Source organism: Mytilus galloprovincialis, chromosome 6 (genome assembly GCF_965363235.1).
Source record: "Mytilus galloprovincialis chromosome 6, xbMytGall1.hap1.1, whole genome shotgun sequence".
Classification (NCBI taxonomy): domain Eukaryota; kingdom Metazoa; phylum Mollusca; class Bivalvia; order Mytilida; family Mytilidae; genus Mytilus; species Mytilus galloprovincialis.
The window spans coordinates 24864695-24891379 of NC_134843.1; the positions used below are offsets into that span (position 1 = coordinate 24864695).

General features: G+C 32.3%; 3 protein-coding genes and 1 long non-coding RNA gene across 5 annotated transcripts in view; 1 reads left to right on the top strand and 3 right to left on the bottom strand.

The window, feature by feature from the left end:
- Positions 1-445: 445 nt before the first annotated feature.
- LOC143079223 (ras-related protein Rab-22A-like) overlaps positions 446-26685 on the bottom strand; it is a 40621-nt gene continuing 14381 nt past the window's right edge. Inside the window, exons 7-8 of one of the 2 annotated variants that reach the window (XR_012979360.1) lie at positions 24403-25641; positions 446-691 (exon numbers count right to left, since the gene is read on the bottom strand). Coding sequence is in view for 1 of the 2 variants with exons in the window: in XM_076254454.1 (XP_076110569.1) it covers positions 25523-25641 (119 nt within the window). In the remaining variant the exon portion in view is untranslated. Of the gene's footprint in view, positions 692-19420; positions 25642-26685 lie in introns of those variants that run through there. The other variant, XM_076254454.1, reaches the window with a different exon arrangement.
- On the top strand, positions 917-2993 carry LOC143079222 (uncharacterized). Its single transcript, XM_076254453.1, has one exon. The coding sequence runs from the start codon at positions 958-960 to the stop codon at positions 2896-2898; it is 1941 nt and encodes a 646-aa protein (XP_076110568.1). The 5' UTR covers positions 917-957; the 3' UTR covers positions 2899-2993.
- On the bottom strand, positions 7744-11111 carry LOC143079220 (toll-like receptor 2). The gene has a single exon (XM_076254450.1). It carries the CDS (start codon positions 11008-11010, stop codon positions 8458-8460), a length of 2553 nt encoding a protein of 850 aa, XP_076110565.1. The 5' UTR covers positions 11011-11111; the 3' UTR covers positions 7744-8457.
- Positions 13394-14117, bottom strand: LOC143078054 (uncharacterized). Its single transcript, XR_012979024.1, has 2 exons — positions 13988-14117; positions 13394-13722 (listed from the first exon to the last, which is right to left on the bottom strand). It is a non-coding gene; the product is annotated as an uncharacterized LOC143078054 (long non-coding RNA).

Sequence of the window (26685 nt, forward strand, 5' to 3'; positions counted from 1 at the left end):
GGAAGCGCAAGAAATTATTTGCCAATTTTACTTGAAATAATCCTATTACAAGGTAAATATCATTTTTTTCAAAAAGTTGAAACTTTAAACTGCAAAAACTATTTCATCTACTGGTTAGTATATTACAATTCAAAATTCTCCATCATTAAATACTAAGATTAACCAGTTTTCGATAACACTTCATTAGCAGTCATCAAATCTTATTCAGCATGTTCAGAGGCAATAGAATATTTAAATAAATAATGGCAACAATATTTATGGTTCAATTGTTTGATCAGAAAAAATTAAGTACTCTGCCTTAAATATAAAAAAAAAACCCTGATAGAATGTATATAAATAGCTAAACTACCTAATAATACATAACAGTAGCAACAAAATTTGTTATTTTACTTAGTAAAAATAATGTTAACTATAATATTAATTTGATATATGGCACAAGACACTATCAATATGCCTTGATAACAAAACTATATCAATGTCTCTTCATAATACATTGTTTCAAAAAGTTAACATTTCAGTATTGTTAGGCCCATTGCAAATAATAAGCATATGAAAACAGTAATTGTTCACATATTTGTCAATTGGTCATAAAAACAGTCATACATGTCCTATTTTTTTGAAAAAAAGGGTTCACTTTAATATCCTTTAACACTTTCATTTCACATTTGTCCTTGAAAAATCCCTCTTTAACCTTCTTCATACCCCACAAACTAGCACATTGACCGCTGTCAGGGTTTATATCATACAAGAACACATTGATATACAACATGATTTGTCCTTGTTAGTATGCATGTACTAATTTCAAACAATTTCACCTTGGGTAACATTCAAAATTTTATATTATTCTATTTCAGGATTTCTGAATTTGGAGAAGCAAATTTCCGGTTTAGATCAACTTGCGTACCCGATATATAAGCTGTCATCAAACAGAACATTCAAAAAGCGATACAGTTAAGAATGCAAAGAAAACGAAATCCTAATTCTAATTCTGAATCATCGTATGCTATTGTACAAGGCAACTCATCCACCTCTTCAAATAATAAAAGTTTCCAAAGTCTCCTTATCAGGAGTAATGATACACAGAATAGCAGCACTATGAATGTCTCAACAGTCGACACTATTCCCACAAGAAGCAGGAGCAGTAGCGAAAATAGTTCTACCTCTGCGGATGAATACAATTCTTTAAATATTACAAACATTCGTGCAAATGAAACAAAGATCGTATCAACGCTAACAGTGAGTAAAGAAAATGGAAGAAACATTGAAGTGAAAATCGATCAGTCAGGATACAGTCATGTAGAAACAATTCAAAATGAAAGCGAGCAAACAAACATTGATGTCAAAGCCCGATCCGCGTCAGGTTGTGTAGAAAATGGCGACGACTTTCACAGATCGACATCTGTCTGCTCTTGTGATTCTGGTTTTGCTCAATCCGTCACAGACTCAACATGCGTAGATGAAAACAAACGGCGAACGCATATCAGTAACAATTCATTTGATAGTGGAATATCAGCGTCGATTATAAAACCAGAAATTTCAGCATCAATAGGGTGTATATTTGTAGTGACGGAAAACAATTCACAATCGTATAAGGACACCTTCGTGCCGTATTCAAAAGTTATCGAAGAAGCATCAGTAAAAGACTATACAAAACCTGTAACCCGAAAGATCAGTAATAACAGCAATTATGCAAGTATTTATTGGGATGCTGAAGTTGATACAATACATGTTCCGAGCGAATCGGAAAAGAAGGAAAATTTATATGAGGATTTAGACAAATATAGGAAAAACCTAAGTAAACATCTCGGTTATGATCCAAAAATAAATCCTTCAAAAGTACCCCCATCACTACCCGACAGACCTTCTACGTTGCCAGTGAGGCGAAAAATTCGGTCTAAAAGCACGAAAACAAAAGATAAGAAAACAACAGCAATACAAGAAATGTTCAGAACTGTAACACGAGGTCGAACAAGTTCCATATCATCTACGTCATCAAACACATCAGAAGGCGACGAAGATAAATTGAATACCACTTCGATAATCAACAGACCAAAATGGCCGCTACCAAGCACCGCTGTTTCCGGCAATAATGAACTGTATACATCTGTTCCAGACACAGGAGTATTCTCTTCCGTTAGACCTAGAGCACGTTCGTATGAAGACAGACCTACAAAAAAGCCTGAACTTTTTAACGGTAGTATTGTTTCAGTAAAGAATTGGCCGATGGCGGCTGCTTCTAATATGGGCTTGAACTCAGTGTATGATCCGATTTATAGCCAAGTAAGTAAAGACGGATCTGGAACGGATACTAATTCAATATCAAAATGTCGCTCTTTTAGGAGAAGTAATAGTTCTATTGATTTAATGGTACAAGACAGGCGTCGTTTATCACAAAGAGCTGTCGATCTTTTGACAGGAGATTTAAACGACGAGTTAGTTCCAAAACACTATCATATACTGACTCCTGTTTCAATATCGCAGCCTGAGGAGCCGGATTTTATTGACTTTGCTACTGAAATCAGTGTACCAGAAGATCAAAAAGATATAAATGCTGTTGAAAGTGGTGACGTTTGGAATCCATTTCCAAGAATAGCAGATTTTACAAACGCTATACCGCCCGAGGATGAAAATTCAGAAACTCTTCCTAGTATACCGGAACTTAATGCATCGGATCCATTCGATATATTTCACATTGGAGTTATAAGCTCAAGTTTTGGTTTATCTACAGACAACTCTTTTATTCAATCTGATTTCGTAACAGAATCATCAGACTTAGATAAGACTATTTATAATCCAAACCAAGAAATTTACATGGACATGGGAAATCAGACATTACGTCATGAACAGACTGTAGAATATGTACTTCCTACGGAAGTATCTCGGACTTATACCTCATAATTCATGTGTAGTGCTATTTGTGTTTAATATGTAGTAGGATACCAAAGTGATTTCAAATGTACATGTGAGATTAAAACATAAAACATATCATGAAATTAATGTGTTGTCTTATTTCCTTATAGATATGACTATCAAGGGTATAAAGGTTATTCAGATTATTTATCAATATACAAAAACTTAAACAGAAAATATATCTTTTAAAAACCGATCCTGTCAGGTATCAATTTGATAGTACATGTATTCATACATGTTTTTTTTATGAATTAGCTTTTTATTTTTTAAGGAAGAATTAACTGTTAGATTGCTAGCTTGAAGGTGGCCGAGTGGTCTAAGTAGTTACTACTGTAATCACTAGCCAGTCAACACTGAGGTTGTGAGTTCACACCGCTCGTGCAGATCCACTCGACTCCAATCTTAATTGACTAGGATTTTCAGTTTTCCTATCGAAGGTCGATGGTTTTCTCTGGGCACTCTGGCTTCATCCACAAATACAAACTGGCCGCCTAAATGTGGTGCTTAAAAGTGGCGTTAAAACACCAAAAAATAAGATCTTGCTAGATTGACAACCAGGACCGTAAATTTAAGATATAGTATCATAGTTACAACTCACGAATGTCTTTCTTAGTTTTTTATGTCGACAATCGCAATGAATAATATAAGTAATAGGGTGTTCGTTAACAAGACAGCAACCAAACGACAAAAATAACATAAACAAAACCTCCAGAGATCAACTAAAAGTCTTAGACATGTACAAGTGTCTACACGATAAGCAAAGCTCTTAATCGTACAAGTAAATATAAGGAGATGTGGTATGAGTGCCAATGAGACAACTCTCCGTCCAAGTCACAATTTATAAAAGTAAACCAGTCTATAAAAGAAGGAACAACAAATAAAAAATCTTATCAATAGTGTATTCCGATCAAATAACAACAACATAAGATATGACATACTTCAACTACTTATGTGGTCCTTGAAATTATAAGCATAATACGAGGTCAAAGTATTAATCCGACCATACTGTACGAGTTTTACTTCATTGTTGAAGGCTGTTCAGTTGACTATAATCGCCTATATCCACTTCATTTGAACTTCTGTGGATATTTTTCTCATCGGCAATCATACAATATATCTCCTCATTTTTATGCCCCATTTATAGGCATTGTGTTTTCTGGTCCGAGCTTCCGATCGTCGGTTCGTTCGTTTGTCCGTCTGTCCCGCTTTCGGTTAAGTGTTTGGTCAACGTATTTTTTTTTTAGTCAGGATGATATGATAGCAATATATATATATATATATATATATATATATATATATATATATATATATATATATATATATAAAGAACCAGCACAGCTATGCAAACATATACTTGTAGCATATTTTTATTTGTCCTGCAATTGGGTGTTCTACTATACAGATACAGCCCTACAGATATCGCTATGATGTATCTGTGTACTATACAGATATCGCTTTAAAGGTCTGCCCACTGCCGGACTGAGTATTGTATGAACCTGCGTGACCTCAGAATGTGCATTGCAGTCGCATTCCAATGACGTATCCATTGCGAATTAATGATTACTTTTATACGTTCTATTTGTTTTCAAACATTTCTTTAGAACCAATTTTCTGATAACAGACAAACATGAACAGTAGGCCACTGCTGGTGGACGTTTCGTCCCAGAGAGTATCACCAGCCCAGTAGTCAACACTTCGGTGTTGACATGAATATCAATAATGGGGTCATTTTTATAAATTTCATGTTTACAAAACTTTGAATTTTTCGAAAAACTAAGGATTTTCTAATCCCAGGCATAGATTACCTTAGCCGTATTTGGCACAACTTTTTGGAATTTTGGATCCTCAATGCTCTTCAACTTTGTTCTTGTTTTCATGGCTTTATAAATATTTTGATATAAGCGTCACTGATGAGTCTTATGTAGACGAAACGCGCGTCTGGCGTACTAAACTATAATCCTGGTACCTTTGATAACTATTAACACCACTGGGTCGATGCCACTGGTTGTGCACGTTTCGTCCCGAGGGTATCACCAGCCCAGTAGTCAACACTTCGGTGTTGACATGAATATCAATAATGTGGTCATTTTTATAAATTTCATGTTTACAAAACTTTGAATTTTTCGAAAAACTAAGGATTTTCTAATCCCAGGCATAGATCACCTTAGCCGTATTTGGCACAACTTTTTGGAATTTCGGATCCTCAATGCTCTTCAACTTTGTTCTTGTTTGACTTTATAAATATTTTGATATGAGCGTCACTGATGAGTCTTATGTAGACGAAACGCGCGTCTGGCGTACTAAATTATAATCCTGGTACCTTTGATAACTATTTAAACCACTGGGTCGATGCCACTGCTGGTGGACGTTTCGTCCCGAGGGTATCACCAGCCCAGTAGTCAACACTTCGGTGTTGACATGAATATCGATAATGTGGTCATTTTAATAAATTTCATGTTTACAAAACTTTGATTTTTTCGAAAAACTAAGGATTTTCTTATCCCAGGCATAGATTACCTTAGCCGAATTTGTCACAACTATTTGGAATTTTGGATCCTCAATGCTCTTCAACTTTGTTCTTGTTTGGCTTTATAAATATTTTGATATGAGCGTCACTGATGAATCTTATGTAGACGAAACGCGCGTATGGCGTACTAAATTATAATCCTGGTACCTTTGATAACTATTTACACCACTGGGTCGATGCCACTGCTGGTGGACGTTTCGTCCCCGATGGTATCACCAGCCCAGTAGTCAACACTTCGGTAGTGACATGAATATCAATAATGTGGTCATTTTTATAAATTTCATGTTTACAAAACTTTGAATTTTTCGAAAAACTAAGGATTTTCTTATCCCAGGCATAGATTATTACCTTAGCCGAATTTGTCACAACTTTTTGGAATTTCGGATCCTCAATGCTCTTCAACTTTGTTCTTGTTTGGCTTTATAAATATTTTGATATGAGCGTCACTGATGAGTCTTATGTAGAAGAAACGCGAGTCTGGCGTAATTAATTATAATCCTGGTACCTTTGATAACTATTTCTACGATGAAAACTATCGATTTCAAAACTTGAATGTGTATGATTGTGTAACAAAAAACAACCATGTCAATTTTAGCATGCATGTTTAGTGAATGTCGAGTTTGAAGCGTAGGACTACTCGCACACTCCTGTTTCAAATTGGACAATGTTTGGTTATTTGTTTTTACTGTTGAAATTAGTTGTTATGTTAAAATGGATAATTATTCACCTTGAGCGATGTATTATTGTTGACCATTCGATATTCTTTTTTTGCGAACCCGTCTTCAGCTGAATGTGTGATTACTGTATCGTATTACTACACGGGCCTCAAGGGATTTCAAATTGAAATTAAATGCAAAACCATGTTGTTTTTGTGTCTTTAAAAACACAAATAATATACTGAATTAATTGCAGGATAGAGACAAGAACTGTTTAGTGTCTTTAAATATCAGCTGTATTTGTACTCAGCTCGAAAAGGTGTAAATAAACTCATCATAGATACCAGGACTAAATTTTGTATATACGCCAGACGCGCGTTTTGTCTACAAAAGACTCATCAGTGACGCTCGAATCCAATAGCTTGCTGCAGCTCGCATACACCTTGTTTCCTAGCCTCGTATAAATACAGCTGATACTTAAAGACACTAAACAGTTATTGTCTATGTAAATGATCGCTTTTAATGAGCTTAAGTTGAACTGTTACATCACTGATCCCGGTTATGAGAGTATTATCATTATCATATTTAACCCCGCCACATTATATATGTGCCTGTCCCAAGTCTGGAGCTTGTCATTGGTGTTGGACATTTAGAGTTGCCTGTCACATTTTTGTTCGATTCTCACTTTGTCGTTGGTTTTCTTTTTTTGTTTGGATGTTTTACGTGTGTCAAGTCAGGCAAGTTTTAGCTATTTTCATGGCAGGGTTGAAGTTCGTATACTATTATAAGGTTACATTTATATGTATATTTTCACTTTTGGTTATCTTAATTCAAGAAATATTCAAATTAGCAAAACCCCCTAAAATGTAAATAGCTAAAAAAGTAACGGCTTCACATATGTAAAACAAGAATACTCGATGCAAAGCTGTTGCTTTTTGGTAAAAAAAATGCACCCATTAAGATGTGTTGTCGAATAACGGACATTTTACCAACCGGCGATATTACATGGTACAACTTATGTTCACTTGCTTGCAGACTTGTTTTGTATCAAATTAAACAGAATTAATTCAAAACCTTTTCAACGACATACAAACAGTTATCAAAGGTAACAGAATTATAATTTAGTACGCCAGACACGCGTTTCGTCTACATAGGACTCATCAGTGACGCTCATATCACAAATATTTATCAAGCCAAACAAGTACGAAGTTGAAGAGCATTGAGAATCCAAAATTCCAAAAAATGACGGTTTTATCCATGCATAGCAAGGTATGCATACGCTAACAACGAACCCGTTCTCCCTCACTTTTAAGTGCATGCGATTTTCAAGTTGTTTTGGTGTAATTTGCTTGAACATTCAATATCAATTAGCGAGATCTGAATATCGGTAAACTTCGTTGGTTGTCTGCTAATCACTATATGTACAAGTTTTGAATGACGAAGTTTTGAAACATCCAATCCCATGGAAGACATATCTTAAATCGTTAATCTCGACCCTACATCGAAGATATGACTTACATGGGATATGTGACATCTTGGTACCACATTAGTACATTTATATGGAAAAATAGACTCTCCGCAACCCGGAATTTTTTTATGTATGACATTTTTAGTTATCATTTTTATGGCGTAATAAAGTTAAGTCGTATCTTAAGTGTTATTTACGTCTTGTATTTTCATTTGACATATGAGAACTCTACTTACCATGACAAAATCACACACACTTGACTCCTAAAAATATACTTAGAAAGAAAGGTGTATAGGTCAAAATGTGTTATGAGTGGAAAATATGCAGCAATTTACTTACTTGTTCAATTATAAATTTTATTTTTTAACTCTATGCCACAAAACAAAACTGTAATAACAAAATGAACCAACACCGATTCAGCCCGTAAAATATACTTGAAACATAGATATTACGAAAAATACAGAACATGTTATTACAATAAAGAGTCATTTGATAGTCCTCTTTATAATCCTTATCAAATATGATATACGATGGTCCGTCTATAAAAAAAAAAAAAAATTCACTACGATGTTATTTAAAGACCACATTCAAATAATGTACCGATAGATATAAGAAGATGTGGTATGAGTTCCAATGAGACAACTCTCCATCCATGTGCAACGTATAGCAGACACTACTTAAACTTTCGAATCACCTGATATCACTTCCAGTGTTTTTTGGATTCGTGTTGTTCAAATTTACTTATCCGGTTTAATGAGTTGTATCTTCGTTGTTGTTTTGTCGTTTTGAGTCGGACGTTTTATCAAAATGTGATTTTCATTACCGAAATATAGCTTTTATTATTTTTTATACAATTCATGATTTTAAAATGTTTCTTCTTCAAACATTCATGTTTTTTAATTTAGATACAGCAAAGCCTTTAACTTAAGCCAATCCCGTTGATTATCTGTACTGTTGATAATTTCGTTTTCGTCCAAAGCCATTTCAATGAAGCATACGTCATTTGAAATATTCACAATTTCGTCTGGAATATCTTCGATTCGAATATTTTGTAAAATGACAATTATTTTTCTAAAGTTTGTAGTATATTTTTCATATTTTGCTCTATCTATTTCGAATCTTCCCCACTTTCCCTCGGTAAAATGTTCAGTAATGATGAACACGACATGTCTACTCTGCTGAATTGATTCTGCTTTTGCATCTGCCGTTATATCTCCAGGAAGAAGATCTCGATCATGTAAGCACACTTTAAGTCCCCATTCTTCTTCAATTTTAGGAAGGAGACACTTCTGTATCCACAATACGCTTCTTTCTTCATAAGACACATATGCGTCATATATATAATTTTCATGCAAATTTTTCTCAACAACTCGTCGGACTTTCCTATACATGTAGAGAATAATATTCCATCTATAGTTATAGAGAAGAGAAAGAGGTACAAAAATACCGAATACACTAGCAACCAATATTATACCTACATGAAGCCATAAAGTTGCTTTGCAGTCTGCGAAGTATTTATTGGTATTCTTTGCTACCTCCTCTAATGGGATTTGCTTGTTTTTTGAGATAGTACATGTATAATTATCTCCGTTATAAAATGTTACGTTTGTCTTTTCAAACCACAGAAGAAAATCCAAAGTGTCACACGAGCATACAAAGGCATTGTTATCAAAATTTAAGATAGGATTTAAATGGATCATTTTATCTAGCCAATGCATTACGTTATCGTCTAAAGAGGTAATCAAATTATTGGAAAGGTCCAAATATTCTAACTTTTGAAGCTTGGTTACAAACTTAGGAATGGTCCTGAATAAATTGTTTGACATATTTAAATGCGTTAAATGTGGCTGTTCGAAGAAAGTTGTTTCCTCCAAAGTCCAAATATTATTAAAAGATATGTCTACTTCTCTCAACACAGGGGCTCTAAAAGACATCCATTCTCTACCTTTACGTATAATTTGGTCTATTCGTGCATTTGTCATTTTTAGCACAACGAGTTTTGGTAAAAGCATTGGTGGAAAAGTGATGATTGCTACTGAAATTCCGGAAATGTCCAAATATTCCAGTTGCTTTATACAGTCTTCTGAAAATTGTGGATAACGTTTGTAAACACCATATGATACATCAAGATATTTAAGTGATGTGTTTTTGCAAGTTATAAATGCTGAAGTAGGGGTGATTTGTATATGAGTGAATCTAAGAAACTCTATAGATGATGGAAGCGAGTAGTTAATGTTCCAATGCGGGGACATTTGAAAATATTTCGCACTTTTTGGTAAATGATAAAACGATTCGGTGTTGTATACGTTGATAAAGACAGGATGAGCATAATCTATAGTCAGATATGACAAATCATAAACTTTAATGTTAATTGCTTTCATGAAAAAAGAATAAAGTTGTAATGAATGCTTTGCAGTCGTTGAAGGTAATCTGTTAGCCGATATGATGAATGTTTTGAAACATTCTGGATGTTCGAACGATAACAAAGAATTATGCTTAAAATCTACGATTCCTGTTTTTGATAGGTCCAATGCCTCAATGCAGATAGTTCTTAAATATGTCATTAATTCTGCTGTTAATACAACAGAGTATGGAAAATCATCCTCATTGATTGAATTATCGCTTATGTGGTGAAAGTTTATAACAGACATGTTCTTATACTGAAACGGATGTAGAATACGCAATGCTTGATATAGGTGCACGTATGATTCGGAAAGATCTAAAATCTTTAAGTAAGGAAAGTATTCCAATAATCCATATTCCAGTAGAAAAAAATTACGACAGCCGCTGATATAGAGTTCTTTCAGGTTTACCGAAAAATGTTCGAATGTTGAATTAGATAACCGAAATCGACTACTATTTCTCAAATAACATTGAGAAAATTTTAAAACAGTAAGGTTTTTAAGGGAACTAAATCCTGCTCCAAATTCAGGGAACATGAATAAATCTATTGAAAGATTTTGCAAGGATCTCAATGTAGAAAATGCACCATCAGGGTAAACAAACGCAGTGTTTTCATGCAATGACTTCTTATTGCGACTTATATCTAGAACAAGTAGATTACTAAGATGTCTGAAAACACCATTTGAAAGGGTTGTAATGTTAATCAAATTATCATTTACCTTCAACACTTTGAGCAAATGTAGTCCAAAAAAGGCATCCTCCTGGATTTCAGATATAAAATTCTTGCTCAAAATAATGATTTCCATTTTCGTATAATGGACGAATGAATCGTTTTCCAGCATGCGTATCGAGTTATTTGAAAGAATTAACTCACTGATATTTCGACTAAGATTCCTTGGTACAGAATTAAATCCTTGATTTTCACAATGAGCAATCAGCTTTTGGTTTCTATTCCTACTGTACGTACAAGGCATTGCATGGTTTCCGTGTAATATTGTTAACATGATAAATAAAAGGAACATTCGTCTTATCTGATTCATTTTCATCCAAATATAATTATCCAATTATGATTTCTACTCCATATAGAAAGAAATCCGACTAAATTCTTTTAAATATCTATATCAAGCATCGCGGAAGTTAAAATCATTGCCAACTGTAACCGTAACCGCTTTATTTATAACCTTTTATTTGAACTTTGTTTACTTGAATTTTCACCAATATTTTTATGTGGACGACCTTGTGCATTCTATTTAAAGAAAATTTATGAAGTATATTTACAAGACCATAATAAAAGTCTTTTGTTCAGAGGCAATACAATTTATAGAATTCACATATGCAAATATGATAGCATCAGTGAATTAACTACATACATGTTTTACGATTACAAACAGTTTGTATCATCGGCAAAGAATGACAACAAATAATATGAATAATGAAATATCAGCATTATATTATGAATAACGAATCTTAACAGCTAAATAAAGGCATATACCTAGACTGTTAAGCTCTTTAATGTTATGAACAGACGATAATTGTATAAATTTATAAGAAGATGTTTTTTTTTCCAAAAAAAGGGTTTCATATACAACTGTATTGCAAATATAAATGCATTTTATTGCAAGTTAAAGTTATAATCTATTGAAGTCTTATTACGACTTTGTCATAAATGTGATATATGTTTTTCTACTTATTTTTATATTTTATATTTATTTACTCTATTATACACGTTGTTTGATATCAATTTGTACTAAAATATGTGTTTAAATTGTTTTCTGTTCTCATAATAAGGTATGTTCATGATTCTTATTACGACTTTGTCGTAGCTGTGATATATGATTTTCTACTTAACATAATAATACACGTTGTTTGATATCAAATCTGTACTAATACTAATATATCTGTCTAAATAGTTTTTCTGTTCTCATTTTGCGCAGTATAGTAGGGTGTGTTCACGTTTCTCAAACAATTGAGATTTTTGTATACAATAACTGATAAATTATTTCTCGTTAGTGAAACATGATAATTATGTAACAAGGATAAATGATTTTACCTGTAATTAGAGTTAAAGTTAACAACTGATCTGGGAGAAGGAAAACAAATCTTACCCTATTATTTTACTAAAAACATAACGTAATAAAGTTTCATATATTCAAATCTGAAATTGTTGTTTCACTCGATAAATAAATATGTACATTTATACGATACATATATATGAAAGTATAACTTCCTGTTTTTGGAACACTACTTATATATTGTTATCTATTTTCCAACAATGATTACAAATGATTATGTATCATATATGAAATGTAATTATGTACTTAACAGAAGAAAAGCCGGTTTAAAGGAATAAATATACATTTTGTCAAAAAGCATTCACACACAGCAACTGCGGTTACATATACAACAAAAACCTGGAAAGACAGGCTATATATACAAATTGATGATACAACCCTTGCAAATTTATCAGAAATACCAATATTTGAATGCAATTATAAACAAAGTTCACTATTTAATTATGATATTAAGCAGAGATGTGTTTGTTCATAAAAAAAGACATAAATTATACTGAACGTCAAATAAATATGTACAGGAATAGTTCTTTTAGCAAAGGCACATGATGCAATAGCAACATTTAGTAAATCATATACACTAATCAATCAAAGTCTAAAAAATTAATACATTAAATAGTTTTAGATAAAAGATCGTCTAGTTGGTAAGACAATCATATCGAGAAGCTTATATCAAATCCACCGAAAGAGAAATAGAGGTAGAGATGCATAAATACGCAAGGGCATCGAAAACATACAAAAGATTGAACTAGGTGCTTTATTGCATAACGAATCTGTTTTGTTCTTAACGTCATTTGCACAACCGGTACACCCAGCACAAATGCAACTGGAATAAGTACAATCGCATGCATACCTGTCAGTTCTTTGGCTGTGCTCTACTTTACCTAGATATGGTGTTAAGGGAGTTATCAAAAATTATATATAGACTAGTATATAGAATAAAATTGGGAAAACATGAAGATACCGTACACTTAGCTACTAGTATTTCCTACGAATACTGTTAAATGTAATGCAGTACAAGCTAATGTTGATTTGTCACATGCATATGTTTCTATAGAATATTTGTCCCATTTCTGTATTGTACCTTCGATATTCGTTCACCTAGATACATGAAATTAACTGAAACTCGAAAATTAATAAATATTCTGAAAAATCAACATTAGCATGTACTGCATTAGATGTAACAGTATTCGTCTATACCAAATTTAAACAAATTAAGTCGTGTCGCAGGCCTCCCGATGTTTTGGAAAATTTAGTGATCACCCCAAGAACCGTTTTGGCCACAGCATAACAATTTAAAGTTTATTTACAATTTACACGGTGTGTATATGTTAAGTAAGTTTAAATGAGAATATGTTCCAATAGTTTAAGACTTTATTCATTATAGGTTGAAAAATACAGGCATAGTTTAGATGTTTATGAACTGTCCTATATTTTGACTTTAGTGGAATCTCAACGATTTCAAATCTGTGCGACATCTCCCTTTTCAGCTCTGTGTCCAGTTCCTCGTTCAGTCTTTCACACTCCAGTTCTTAATTTCTTCCCCTTCTTACCCCAGGGATGTAAGATCATATAATCTTAAACGATCCGATTTTCAGGTGTACTCTTTAGATATTCAAAATCGTGTACCTTTTGGTTGGGACCTCTTCCCATTTCAAGACAGATTGCGACTGAAAATCACTAATTCAGCTGTAAAATTGAAAAGATAAATTTCAGTAGATTTTAGATTAACATTTGTGTTTAGTAGAAAGTCAAAAATCGATTATACCTATAATACTAACAAAATGGAGTCAATATGTTATCATTATATAGGTGATTATTAGGATCAGGCTGCTATAATTAGTTCAGTTATAATCAAGCATACATGTACCTGTTTACAACGCATGTTAATGTACTGTAGGGTCATATATGTAGAGCATTAATATTGAGCTGAAAGTAGGAAACGTATATATACCTTTTTGATCTTCTAACAGATGAAAGGTTTTAACTTCATCAGACACAGTTTGCCTGTCCCTTTCAAGTCTTTTGGCTTGCGATCTATATCATGACCCAAACGTTACGATCGTGGTGTCGTTGTCGCTGAATTTGACTTCCGATAAACTTAAAATAGTTATCAAAGGTACCAGGATTATAATTTAATACGCAAGACGCACGTTAGCCGCTAGTACAGCTTGTCAATCATATATGTATCGTGTGCACAATGTGTTTAAGGCGTACGAGAAGCGCACATAAGCGTTTATCGGGCGTTGTAGTAACATATATTGGCGTATGGCTGGCGTTTTTAGTAAGTAATGCTACATTTCACTGCAGTACATAAACATAGATCTTGAGTATTTCAAAGCACCATTACTTTTTTATTGTGGTATCTATAGAATATTTTTGAAACTCGAGGTAACATCTGTACACAGATAAAAAAAAAGGTGAACATTTGATTGGTTAACTTCCAGTAATGGTTATTTTCTTATATGCAATTAAATGTTAGGTGAATTTTTCTATAGAACTGGAGAGAATAAAACTTTACTGATGCTAAGTATTTCTTTATTTGAAACAAAGATAATTTCTGCACGATTTTTTTTAAATATGCAATTTTAACAAAGACTAATAGGGGGAAATGAAATGTGGTAATACACCAGAATACGTTTGTAATACGCCACGGGTGCGTTTTATACGTTCACGAAGCGCTAAATTAAGTCAGGCGTATGTTACAAACTCGCCCGTTATACGTCCAGGTAAAAGTCCATGAACGATCTTGGTGCGTATACAGCGTGCCCTTAACGTGTCTCAAACGTATCTGTAGCCATTTGCAACGCACTTGTAACGTATATATAGTACGTGCGTGTAGCGAACAGGTATACACTTGACAAACGCTACAGCTATATGAAATTTTGTATGCTGCATAAAAATTTCCTTAAGTTATAGCGTTCACCAAGCGTATACCTCTGCATTTCGACGCACTTCAAACTTATGCAACGCGCGTCTAAAGATTTCTTAGAGTTTCTCTTGCGTGCAACTAACATATACGGAATTAGTCAATTTTCTCTGTTCGTTTGGTGCACGTCAGTCAATGAGCCAATGTTTGACGCCGGCGTGAGACTCAGATCAAAATAGTTATGAAGCCAAACAAGTACAAAGTTGAAGAGCATTGAGGACCCAAAATTCAAAAAGGTTGTGCCAAATACGGTTAAGGTAATCTATTCCTTGGATAAGAAAATCTTAGTTTTTCGAAAAATTATTACTTTTGTCAACAGGAAATTTATAAAAATGACCATATAATTGATATTCATGTCAACACCGAAATGCAGACTACTGGGCTGGTTATAGTACCCTCGTGGACAAAACGTCCACCAGCAGTGGCATCAACCCAGTGGTGTAAATAGTTATCAAAGGTATCAGGATTATAATTTAATACTCCAGACGCGTTTCGTGTACATAAGACTCATCAGTGACGCTCAGATCAAATTAAAACCAGGGAAGAAACATGCTCTATTTTTTCTTGAATCACTTTGAACCGGTGACGCTGACATCAAAATAGGTATAAAGTACAAAGTTGATGATCATTGAGGACCCAAAATTCCAAAATATTATGCCAAATACGGCTAAGGTAATCTATGTCTTGGATAAGAGAATCATTAGTATTTCGAATATTTCATAATTTTGTAAACAGGAAATTTATAAAAATGACCATGTAAATGTATAAAAAATCTAAATTGGTCTGCTTTATAGATTTTCATAAATAGCATCAAACTTATATCATTATAATGTACCGTATCAAATGTTTGTATGTAAACAACTTATAAACTGTTACGATGCACCTGCTTTGCGGTATAAAGACATGTACATGGATGTAAATTAGAAGCTAAATTGAAAAATATATTGGCTTTCAATGCGACAAATGTTAGTTTAAACATATTTATTCATCATCAATACAAATATATCATCATACAAAATACACAATAATAATAGGATTTGGAAACAAGCTATATATAGCTTATATTAATCCGTTTCCTTGAAATACCAACTCCAGTTAACTATTACATAAATATAGCATGCAAAGTTACTATGATATGGAACAAGAATAAACTAAGTAACTATATAACAAAAAAGAAAAGAGAAAAAAAACTAATTTTAAAATAATGAAAATAAATACAACAAAAGAAGAAAAAAAAGTAAAAAAAAAGAAAAGAGAAAACTACACTGAAATACTACACACATGTTTAGATGAAATGCAACTTAGTGAGAATAGTGAATAACAATTTAACTTGTAAATCTCTTGCATTTTAGTAGGAATTTTTGTACTTTTCTAAAAATATCTTTGTTTTGGGCTAAATTTAGAGCGACAAATGTTAGACGAACTCCTTAACATCAAGTTAAAATAACGTTTTCTGAAAAGGAATAAAAACGTTGTGAATTGTAGTAAGTAAAATACATTTGAAATTTGTTATCGTGTACGATGTTGGGGAGTAAAAAGCGACAATTAAATACAATGATTTTGTACTTTATAATTAGCGCGTTCGTCAATAAAATTCGTCATTGAATTCAGTTTCATTATGCAATACAAAAAAATCATCAAAAATAGCGAACTCAAGGGACATTTATAAATGGCATTGCTACATGTAATATGTCACAATATTCCGACAGCGTGTTTCGTTTCGTCGGGTAATTATGAGCATGTAAAAAATTAGTCAAGGTATCCAATATCCTTGAACTCGAATGGCTAGTCACATATAATCAGTACACCTTTTTTTGCCACAGGATGTAAGTTAAATTGTTGATTTTTAACTCAGGTGGCAGAAACCAGTTATTTTACAATAAATCTTTAGAATTTCATGGATTTGTGATTTTATTTTCTTGAAAATTCATTCAAGCTTATATACAAATAAAATGTATGGTTTCAAGGAACTAAGATGTGTGCGTGCTTATGTAAATATATAGAAAACCTTTAAATTTGGGTGTCTGTCCAGCATGGAGATTTTAAAATTTATAAATGCATTGCAAATAAGGCAAAAAATGTGATGCTCTGATACCAATCTAATCCTCACCTGCAGAATCCTGCTAAAAGCCGACAAGAATTTTAGCCAAAATTCAAGAGAGAAAAGATATTCAGTGAATTAGAGCCTTGTCCGAACCTATCCTTACCATCAAAATCTCAAGATATTTTTGTTTACATAAAACTGATTTTTTTCCCCACTTTGATTGGATGCCGTCAAGTGAGGAGACCACAATTTTGACATCTGATTGGACCTATATGTGAAGGAAATCCCCAACCTGTGTATGCAACTACTTACTTGTGTAGTACAATAGCCTAGAATTTACATTCATTTATTTTTTCAGTCCACATGATGCAATTATATACCTCAATACTTAACTATAACAAAATTTCTGCGTGGGACACATGTTCTGGTACACCAAAACTGGTACCTGCCACCTCAGATAAATTTCAAGTTGTCTGCTCTTTTCACGCTATAGTTTGACGTGGATTTATTATTTATCCAGATCAGGCTACCTCTTGGCCTCGGTACCTCAATTGATGAGCCCATAACTACCAACTATTGTTGAGAGGAGCTAGCTTTAAGTCCTTAATGTGAAGCCTTAAGCCAGACGATAAAATTAAGAACCCAGAGCTTGAATGTCCAGGGAAGGATCCACCCATTTTTAAAAAGGGGACTAACCATATGTCCCCATTCTACGGAATTGAGCATCAAAAATAGGGTTTCCGCCACTGCAGTTAAGTTCAAAAATATTTTCATGAGAATTTCTCTTTCTTTTAAATCAAGAAACGTTAAAACCGCAACAAAAAGATTTTAGAACACTTTATGAGTGTTTAAAGATAAGCAAAACACCTAAAGAAAACTACCAATGTTTCTGGTTTGTCACTATATGGAAATTATAAAGTATATGAAAATCGCAAACTAATTTGGTTGCGATTGTGTGGAAATAAGATATTAAGTAAAAAATTTAGGTAAAATAGTGTAAAAATTATTTATCAGTTTAATATGTATGCAACTGAGCTTAAAGGAAGTATCATATGAATGAGACTGGAATTAAAGAGAGCACTGTCACTCAGTCTAAAACACCATACCAAACGAATAAACAATTTACTACATATGTATACTTTATGCAGTCATGACAAGACCTTGTCTTAAGGGCTGTGGTATGACTATTTAAGCTATACCATAGCCACCAAATTACACTGATAAACTTCAGTAAATTCTACACATATTTATGTTCAAGAGTTAATAAATATTCAGATATTTAGCCAGGATGTCTTATGGGGAGCAACACGACGGGTGCCACATCAATGTGTTTTCGATCTATGAGTAAACTGTCCCTCTGGTATCTTTCGCCCCTCTTGTGGTGTTTTTCCTAGTTATTTTATGGTTTCCCGCCGGCAGCCGGTCTGTAAAACTTTTACATAGTACATACACTGGTGATATGTATCGTGTCGTGAGAGCATGAGATTCATACGGACTCCAAGTACCTCGCCCCATGTAAGACCTCATCACGGTTAGCAGTGGCTATGTACGAATTATAAGAAACAAACAAACCACTGAAACCAAAGGCTGGCTCTATAACATCATCATCTTCCTTACTTGATAACTTGGTGTATTAGAATTTTAATCGTCCATGATTTCGTAAAATAGGTATTAACTTTCACTGGATATATATCAAATGAAACAATTTATACTGAATTGGATTAGAATAACATTGCATCTATCTTTCTTTTGCTAACAAGTTACCTCAATTCATTCTTTGACCAGTAAACTTATATGATCTGTAAGTTTGTATATGCCGTATAAATCATAGGTATACATTGACTTCATTAATACAGCACCAGCAGAAACGAAGTATGTTACATATTTACTGGATGTGGATCATTGTCTGAATGAAGCTAATAAAACCAAATCAATATCCATCAAATATTGTAGCAGATTTACAGCTACCATTTTAGGTACATGTGCAGCAAGCTTGCAGAAAGGTCCACGAATAATTCTAAATAATGCAAATGAGTGTGTGGTGCGGAAGTTTTTTTTTGCAAATTAGTCTTGCTTTGGAAATTTTGGTGGAATTTTGCAGGAACTACAAAATTTTAAATATACCCTTGTCTTGTTGTCTACATATTACCTTATTCAAATTACAAAGCAAATTCTTAATCTTCCTCATTAACCAAATTTCTATAACCATATTCCTTTATTAACAATAATCAAGATATTGAACAAAATGCAACATGTAGAGGTTCCTCAATAAAGACAAGCAAATGTAATGTGACAGAGTTAAGTATTGTCAGTCTTTCTTAAATGTGTTGCAGATTTATGTTCTGTCAGTCTTTTTTAAAATCATTAAATTCTGAAATTATTTTACATAATTATCATTCAAGAAGTTCTTAGCATGTTCTTAAAAATAACTTTATTTATGTTAAAAATACATTTTTGTTTCAATCATTTTATCTACATGATATATATTATAACAATGGAATGTTAAATTTATTATACAGCAAAATCAATCTGTAAAAGTATATATGAGGTGGGATTCTTTTGTTTTCTATTTTTAATGAGGAAAAAATCTGCTTTCAGTTTGGTTCTTTGAAAAACTGCATCAGGATCATTATAAATATAATCTTCATATACACAATTTTAAACAATAACTTTTAAATTAAATAATAAAATAACATATAAAAAGTAATATAACGATAACAGTTCAACCTTGACATTAAAAACCAACATATACAGATGATTCTACAATATCATAAAAATATAAGAATATACAGCATCTTTATTTGTTGCAAAAATTTTTTAACGTGAGATAATATTTTGTTTGTACAGTATTTTTATGATTTTTGGTAATTTAGCTTAGTTTGAACATTTGCACTGATACACATTCTTATGTCTAAATTCAATATGTTAAGAATCAGTAAACTGTACTGGTTAATTTAGTTGACTGCTTTTTACAACATAAGGAAACCATATACTGAATATCTTAAGTACACGTCAATGTACAGGAGTATATTAAATAATTTTCAAATGTCTTAACAAATCATAAACTGTACTAAACACATTTTTATGGTTTCCTTCTAGGATTTGAGGACATAAATTGTATAGAATGCCTTTCAAATGTAACAAGGGAGAAACCTATTTTTTTTAAATTTCAATGAAAACTAGATTTAATTTTGACTTTTCTGGATGTTCAAGAGTCATATCTGCAAGGAATATAAAACATTTCGTGTAAAACGCTTCAATATCATAGCATCTTAAAATAAGTTAAAATGGGAGCAGCAGTCACTGAATCCTACATACATTGTACATGGATAATAAATGGAGTCTTGTTTTAAAATGCACAAAAGGTTATTGTACTTTAGAAGTGTGTTATAATTTCTCGAGGCCTTAATTACTGTCATACAATAAACTAGAGGCTCTAAAGAGCCTGTGTCGCTCACCTTGGTCTATGTGAATATTAAACAAAGGAAGCAGATGGATTCATGACAAAATTGTGTTTTGGTGATGGTGATGTGTTTGTACATTCTTGCTGCTTACAATTATCTCTATCTATAATGAACTTGGCCCAGTAGTTTCAGTGGAAAATGTTAGTTAAAATTTACAAATTTTATGAAAATTGTTAAAAATTGACTATAAAGGACAATAACTCCTTAGGGGTCAATTGACCATTTCCGTCATGTTGACTTATTTGTAAATCTTACTTTGCTTAATATTATTGATGTTTACAGTTTATCTCTATCTATAATAATATTCAAGATAATAACCAAAAACAGCAAAATTTCCTTAAAATTACCAATTCAGGGAGAGCAACCCAACAACGGGTTGTCAGATTCATCTGAAAATGTCAGGGCAGATAGATCTTGACCTGATAAACAATTTTACCCCATGTCAGATTTGCTCTAAAGGCTGTGGTTTCAGAATTATAAACCAAAATCTACATTTCACCCCTATGTTCTATTTTTAGCCATGGCGGCCATCTTGGTTGGTTGGCCGGGTCACCGGACACAATTTTTAAACTAGATACCCCAATGATGATTGTGGCCAAGTTTGGTTTAATTTGGCCCAGTAGTTTCAGAGGAGAAGATTTTTGTAAAAGATAACTAAGATTTACGAAAAATTGTTAAAAATTGACTATAAAGGGCAATAACTCCTAAAGGGATCAACAGACCATTTTGGTCTTGTTGACTTATTTGTAGATCTTACTTTGCTGAACATTTTTGCTGTTTACAGTTTATCTCTATCTATGATAATATTCAAGATAACCAAAAACAGCAAAATTTCCTTAAAATTACCAATTCAGGGGCAGCAACCTATCAACGGGTTGTCCAATTCATCTCAAAATTTCAGGGCAGATAGATCTTGACCTGATAAACAATTTTACCCGACGTCAGATTTGCTCTAAATGCTTTGGTTTTTGAGTTATAAGCCAAAAACTGCATTTTACCCCCATGTTCTATTTTTAGCCATGGCGGCCATCTTGGTTGGTTGGCCGGGTCACCGGACACAATTTTTAAACTAGATACCCTAATAATGATTTTGGCCATGTTTAGTTAAATTTGGCCCAGCAGTTTCAGAGGAGAAGATTTTTGTAAAAGTTAACGACGGACGCCGGACGCCAAGTGATGAGAAAAGCTCACTTGGCCCTTCGGGCCAGGTGAGCTAAAAATCTGCAGATACTGCAAAAATTGCCTCATTATGTGCTCCTTCCATTCAAATTAACTTGCGACATACTAAAAACACAATTTTGTAATGCTAGATGTACTGTAGAAAATTCAAGATATACAAATATATTAATGTTTCAGAGAAGAGTGATACATAATTTATTTCAAGCTTACAATTTCAGATAATATTGAGCTTTTATATGAAAAGAGTACATTATTAAAGTATGTATCAGTATATAAAAATCAAAAACTTGTTTTAAGTACTGAATGAGCGGTACAAAATTTAAGATATGTAGCATATTATAAATTATAAATGAAACCTATCTGCTAGCAGTGTTCCAGCTTGAATCTCAGGGCAGAAGGGTGCTACTTGTCTGAAAGGGCACTTTAGCGCAATAACCCAAATTGTAAGGGCACTGTTTGGCAGTGTATTAATAACCTTGAATATATGTATTATATATTGCTAGGCTCAGCTGCAGAACATTACTTGTATTTTAACCTTATTCAGAAATTAATGTGTTCCAAGTGTTGGTTCCAGTAAGATTTTTTTATTATCAAATTATCATACCATGACACAAAGCATATCATTTTAATTGATGTAAATTTATGCAAACTGTGCATTTTGATCAGGAAAAAAATCCTTAGAAAAATCTTTTTTTTTTATTTTATAATTTATATAACTTAATTATACAAGTCTATTAAAATAAACAAGTAGTTCTGAAAGATGGAGCTAAACAAAATTGAATTTGTTATGTAATTAAATTATTTACATTAAAACTACTTGTTTAGACATATAGTATTTGTGTTATTGAAAGTTACCTAACTTGTAAATTGTTACAAAAAAAGTATTAAGAAGTGCACACCAAAGTGCTCCTAAGTAGGGAGTTTTATAAATATAACAGGTGATACAAGAGATGATTATATTATAATGATGCAATAATACATTGCATATATAACAGAAGGTATAAACTCCATTATGGTTAAAAAATAAAAGCATTTGTTAAGTGCTCCTATGTGCTTCTCCTTTTCGTATAAAGCCTAAGGAGCAAAGGGTGCTAAACAAGCTACTATCAATCAATCATTAAAAGTTTAATATTTTAAGTTTCAACAAATATAACACTACTTTTTAAGTACTGAATCTTATAAGTAAGAAATTTTCAATTATATCTGACATATATGATCCCAAAACGAGAGATGACAAGTTACAAAATAATTATAGTACATGTACTAATTTAGCCATAAATACACAAATAACTTCCCATGAGTTGGTCATGTGGTGTACATGCTGGTATTGCATTGACGAACATATCATTTGGAAGATGTTTAATTTTTTATCTTGAATGCCAGGTTGCCTTATTATTTATTTTAACTTTCACTGACAGACTTGGTGTACATTCAAATATCTATACCTGACAGGTGAATAACAGGAGATGACATACAATCATTTTACATTAAAAGGGAAGAAAAAATAGAATTGGGAATGGCAACAAATGAATGATTTAATCATATTAAGTAACTTAATAGATGTCAGTTATATGGAAAGCTGAAAAGGACTGCAAAACACATTAAACCAAACTTTTGGCCAATCGTAATTCCAACAAAACCTCTTGGGATCTGAGGTTACTTAGTAGTCTATATCATATATATGAACATCAACAAGCTCTCTATTTTTTTTTAACTTTCAATATTTAATATAAAGGTTTTAACAATGATAATTTACATAACAATTAACAATGGTCACACAAAAAGCACATTTACATTATTGTGGTCAGGAAAATTGATGAATATATATAAATTGATTATTGAGCATGATATAATTTGGTTTCAGAAGTTTTTTTCAATTCCCCATAACAGCATATTTAAATTTTGTGCAATATTCTCAAATGCAGAAATGCACATATCAAAATAAAGTGATTGACTAATAAGGCCCTTAACAATAGGTTTCAAATCCATGAAGTGAAGATATTTTAATTTTGGAAAATTAGGTCATCTATAAATCAAATTCTAAAATCGGTGAATCTTACAGGAAGCAAAAGAAATCATTTGCAATTACACTTAAAATAATCATAGTAGAATGTAAATATTATTTTTTTTCATTAAGTTGAAACTTGATACTGCAAAAAGTATCTCATATAATAGGTTAGTATGGTGCATTTCAAATTTCTCCAGCATTAAATCTTAAGATTAACCAGTTTTCGATAAAACAGTTACAATAAACCTTATCAAATCTTATTCAGCATGTTCAGAGGCAATAAAATATAAAAAAAGTAATGACAACAATATTTATGGTTCAATTGTTTATCAGAAAAAATTAAGTACTCTGCCTTAAATATAAAAAAAACCTGATAGAATGTATATGAATAACAAAGCTACCTAACTATGTATAACAGTAGCAACACAATTGTTATTTTACTTAGTAAAATTAATGTTAACTAAAATATTAATTTGGTATGTGGTACAAGACACTATCAATATGCCTTGATAAAAAAACTATATCAATGTCTCTTCATAATATTTTGTTTCAAAAAGTTAACATTTCAGTAATGTTAGGCCCATTGCAAATAATAAGCATATGAAAACAGTATGTGTTCACATATTTGTCAATTGGTCATAATGAACAGTTATACATGTCCCTATTTTTTGAAGAAGAAAAAAGGGTTCCCTTTAATATACATTAACACAAATTAACATTTGTCCTTGAATGATCCCTCTTTGACCTTCTTGAATATACATCTACATAAAATAGCTATTGAAAAAATTATCTGTGATAAAATATGATAATGTTTAAAGAAGGGGGGTCGGAGAGGTCCTGATCCTGAAATCCAGGCTTAAAAACACGAAATCCCGAGGTCCCAAATTTAAATAAATTTAAATCCAGAAATTCGAAAAAAAGAATTCCCTAATCCAGAAATCCTGAGCTGAAAAACACCAGATCCCAAAGTCTCGATAAAGGTCCTATCCTCCCTCAATGTTTAAAAAGATAACTAGAGTTGAATGATGGTTATTAACACTGCTTAAACACACATGGCTTATATCAAAGTGTAGCCCATAAAAGTGGAAAGTATCGTTCTTTGCCACTGGGAAATATTAGGTTGACATTCTTAAACCCCCTAAATCTAACATCCTGAATCCTGAATCCAAACTTGACATTAAGTAACTTTTAGACTTTTGACTAAAAATCTGTACAAACTTCTGTAGATTCATTAATATTTGTTGGATACCAATTCTCGTTGATTTCATGGGTACATGCAGGTACAATGAATTAAAATATTCAACAAAATACAAATTTTCAAAAGGAATGTATGCATAACACACCTCCTTTTTATATTTCCCCAAACCATGAAATTAAGTATCCACGAATATAAAAGTTTTCCTCAATCCACGAAAATTGGTACCAATGAAAATAAATGAATCCACAAGATGTTTATGGACTCCAAATAATACAAAAAAAGATTTTTCTATTCAAACTATGTTTGTGAACTCCAAAAAATATAAAAATAATCTATTTAAAATTAAATCAAATCAAATACTTGTTTTGTTGAGGACAAGAGCCACAGCCAAAAAAAATAAAAGTCAATATAAAAGATTTGATGAGCACAAATGAACAATTATTTGATTCTAAAATGAATCTATCAACTGTTTCTTCGCACAAAAAGAATCCTTTTTTATTAACTGTCTTTTAATTAAATCAATGACCTTTAACCTCATGACCTTGATGTCAGATGTTCTACAACCATGAAAAATATAATTATTATCCTGTCATGCTAATTAATAATTTGGTAACAAAAACATAACATATTAACATATAAATATTTTTAACCTATATATCACAGTAGGTCATGAAGGTGAACTTTGACCTCCACAACAACCAGATTTTGGCTTTGACTGTGTATGTCTGAGATTCAAAGTACTTGTAGCTCTAGGAGAATACATATCCTCTTTTGGAAGACTTCTTGCTGCAAACAAAATTCAATTTTTTTTCATTAGTATGTTCCATTTGTGATACATAAAAATTGGTATTTTTTAAGTATTGTAACTTGTAAAATTATCCCCTGAACTTAACTCAGATGAGTTAATTTGTGCATTATAAGATGATGGAGTGCACTTTTTCCCTTCATTTTCTAGATATTGCTTTTAATGGTAAGGAAAGGAGAGGAGAATGACAAATAAACAGTTGCACCATGACAGCATGATACACCCATCACATTTTCAAAGATTAAAGTTCAATAACTTCTCAATGTCATATCAAAAACTTATGAAAATCAAAGGGAAGCTTACATAAGTAGATATAACCAATTCACCAAAGGTTCATAAGAACTGCTGAAAGCATTTTTAAGTAACTGTCTGAAAACTGGAATATCTCCCCTTTTTTAATACATAAAACCCTATGAATCAAAAACAAAAAATCTAAATTTTATAAAAATCAAAAGGAAGCTTAGGTCAACAAATATAAACAATATGCCAAAGTTTCATGATAACTGATGAAAACATTTTTGATTTATAGTCCGAAAACTGGTAAATCCCCCATTTTATAATGAATAAAACATAACTCTGAAACGTAAAATCAAAAATTCATAAAAAACGAAAGGGAACTCGTATCAATAGAAATAAACAATCCATTAAAGTTTTATGCAAATTTGTTAAGGTGCTTTTGAGTTAATGTCACACCTGTTGACGATGGACAGAGAGACAGACAGAAGGACAAAGGGACAACGGTATACCATAAAAAGTGACCAGTTGATCAGTTGCATGATACTTGATGTATATTTTTGTCTTGTTGATAATGTATATAAATTTACAGACAGATATATTTTTCATTCAGAAAATAAAATGACATTGACCAAACATTAATTTTTAGTCTTCAATAGTCAACAAAATCTTCAAAACCACTATGTTTTGTTGAACAATGTACTCAATAGATATTAGAAGATGCAGTATGAGTGCCAATGTGATAACTCTCCATCGAAGTCATAAATCTGTTTCAAAATAACAAGCTTTTT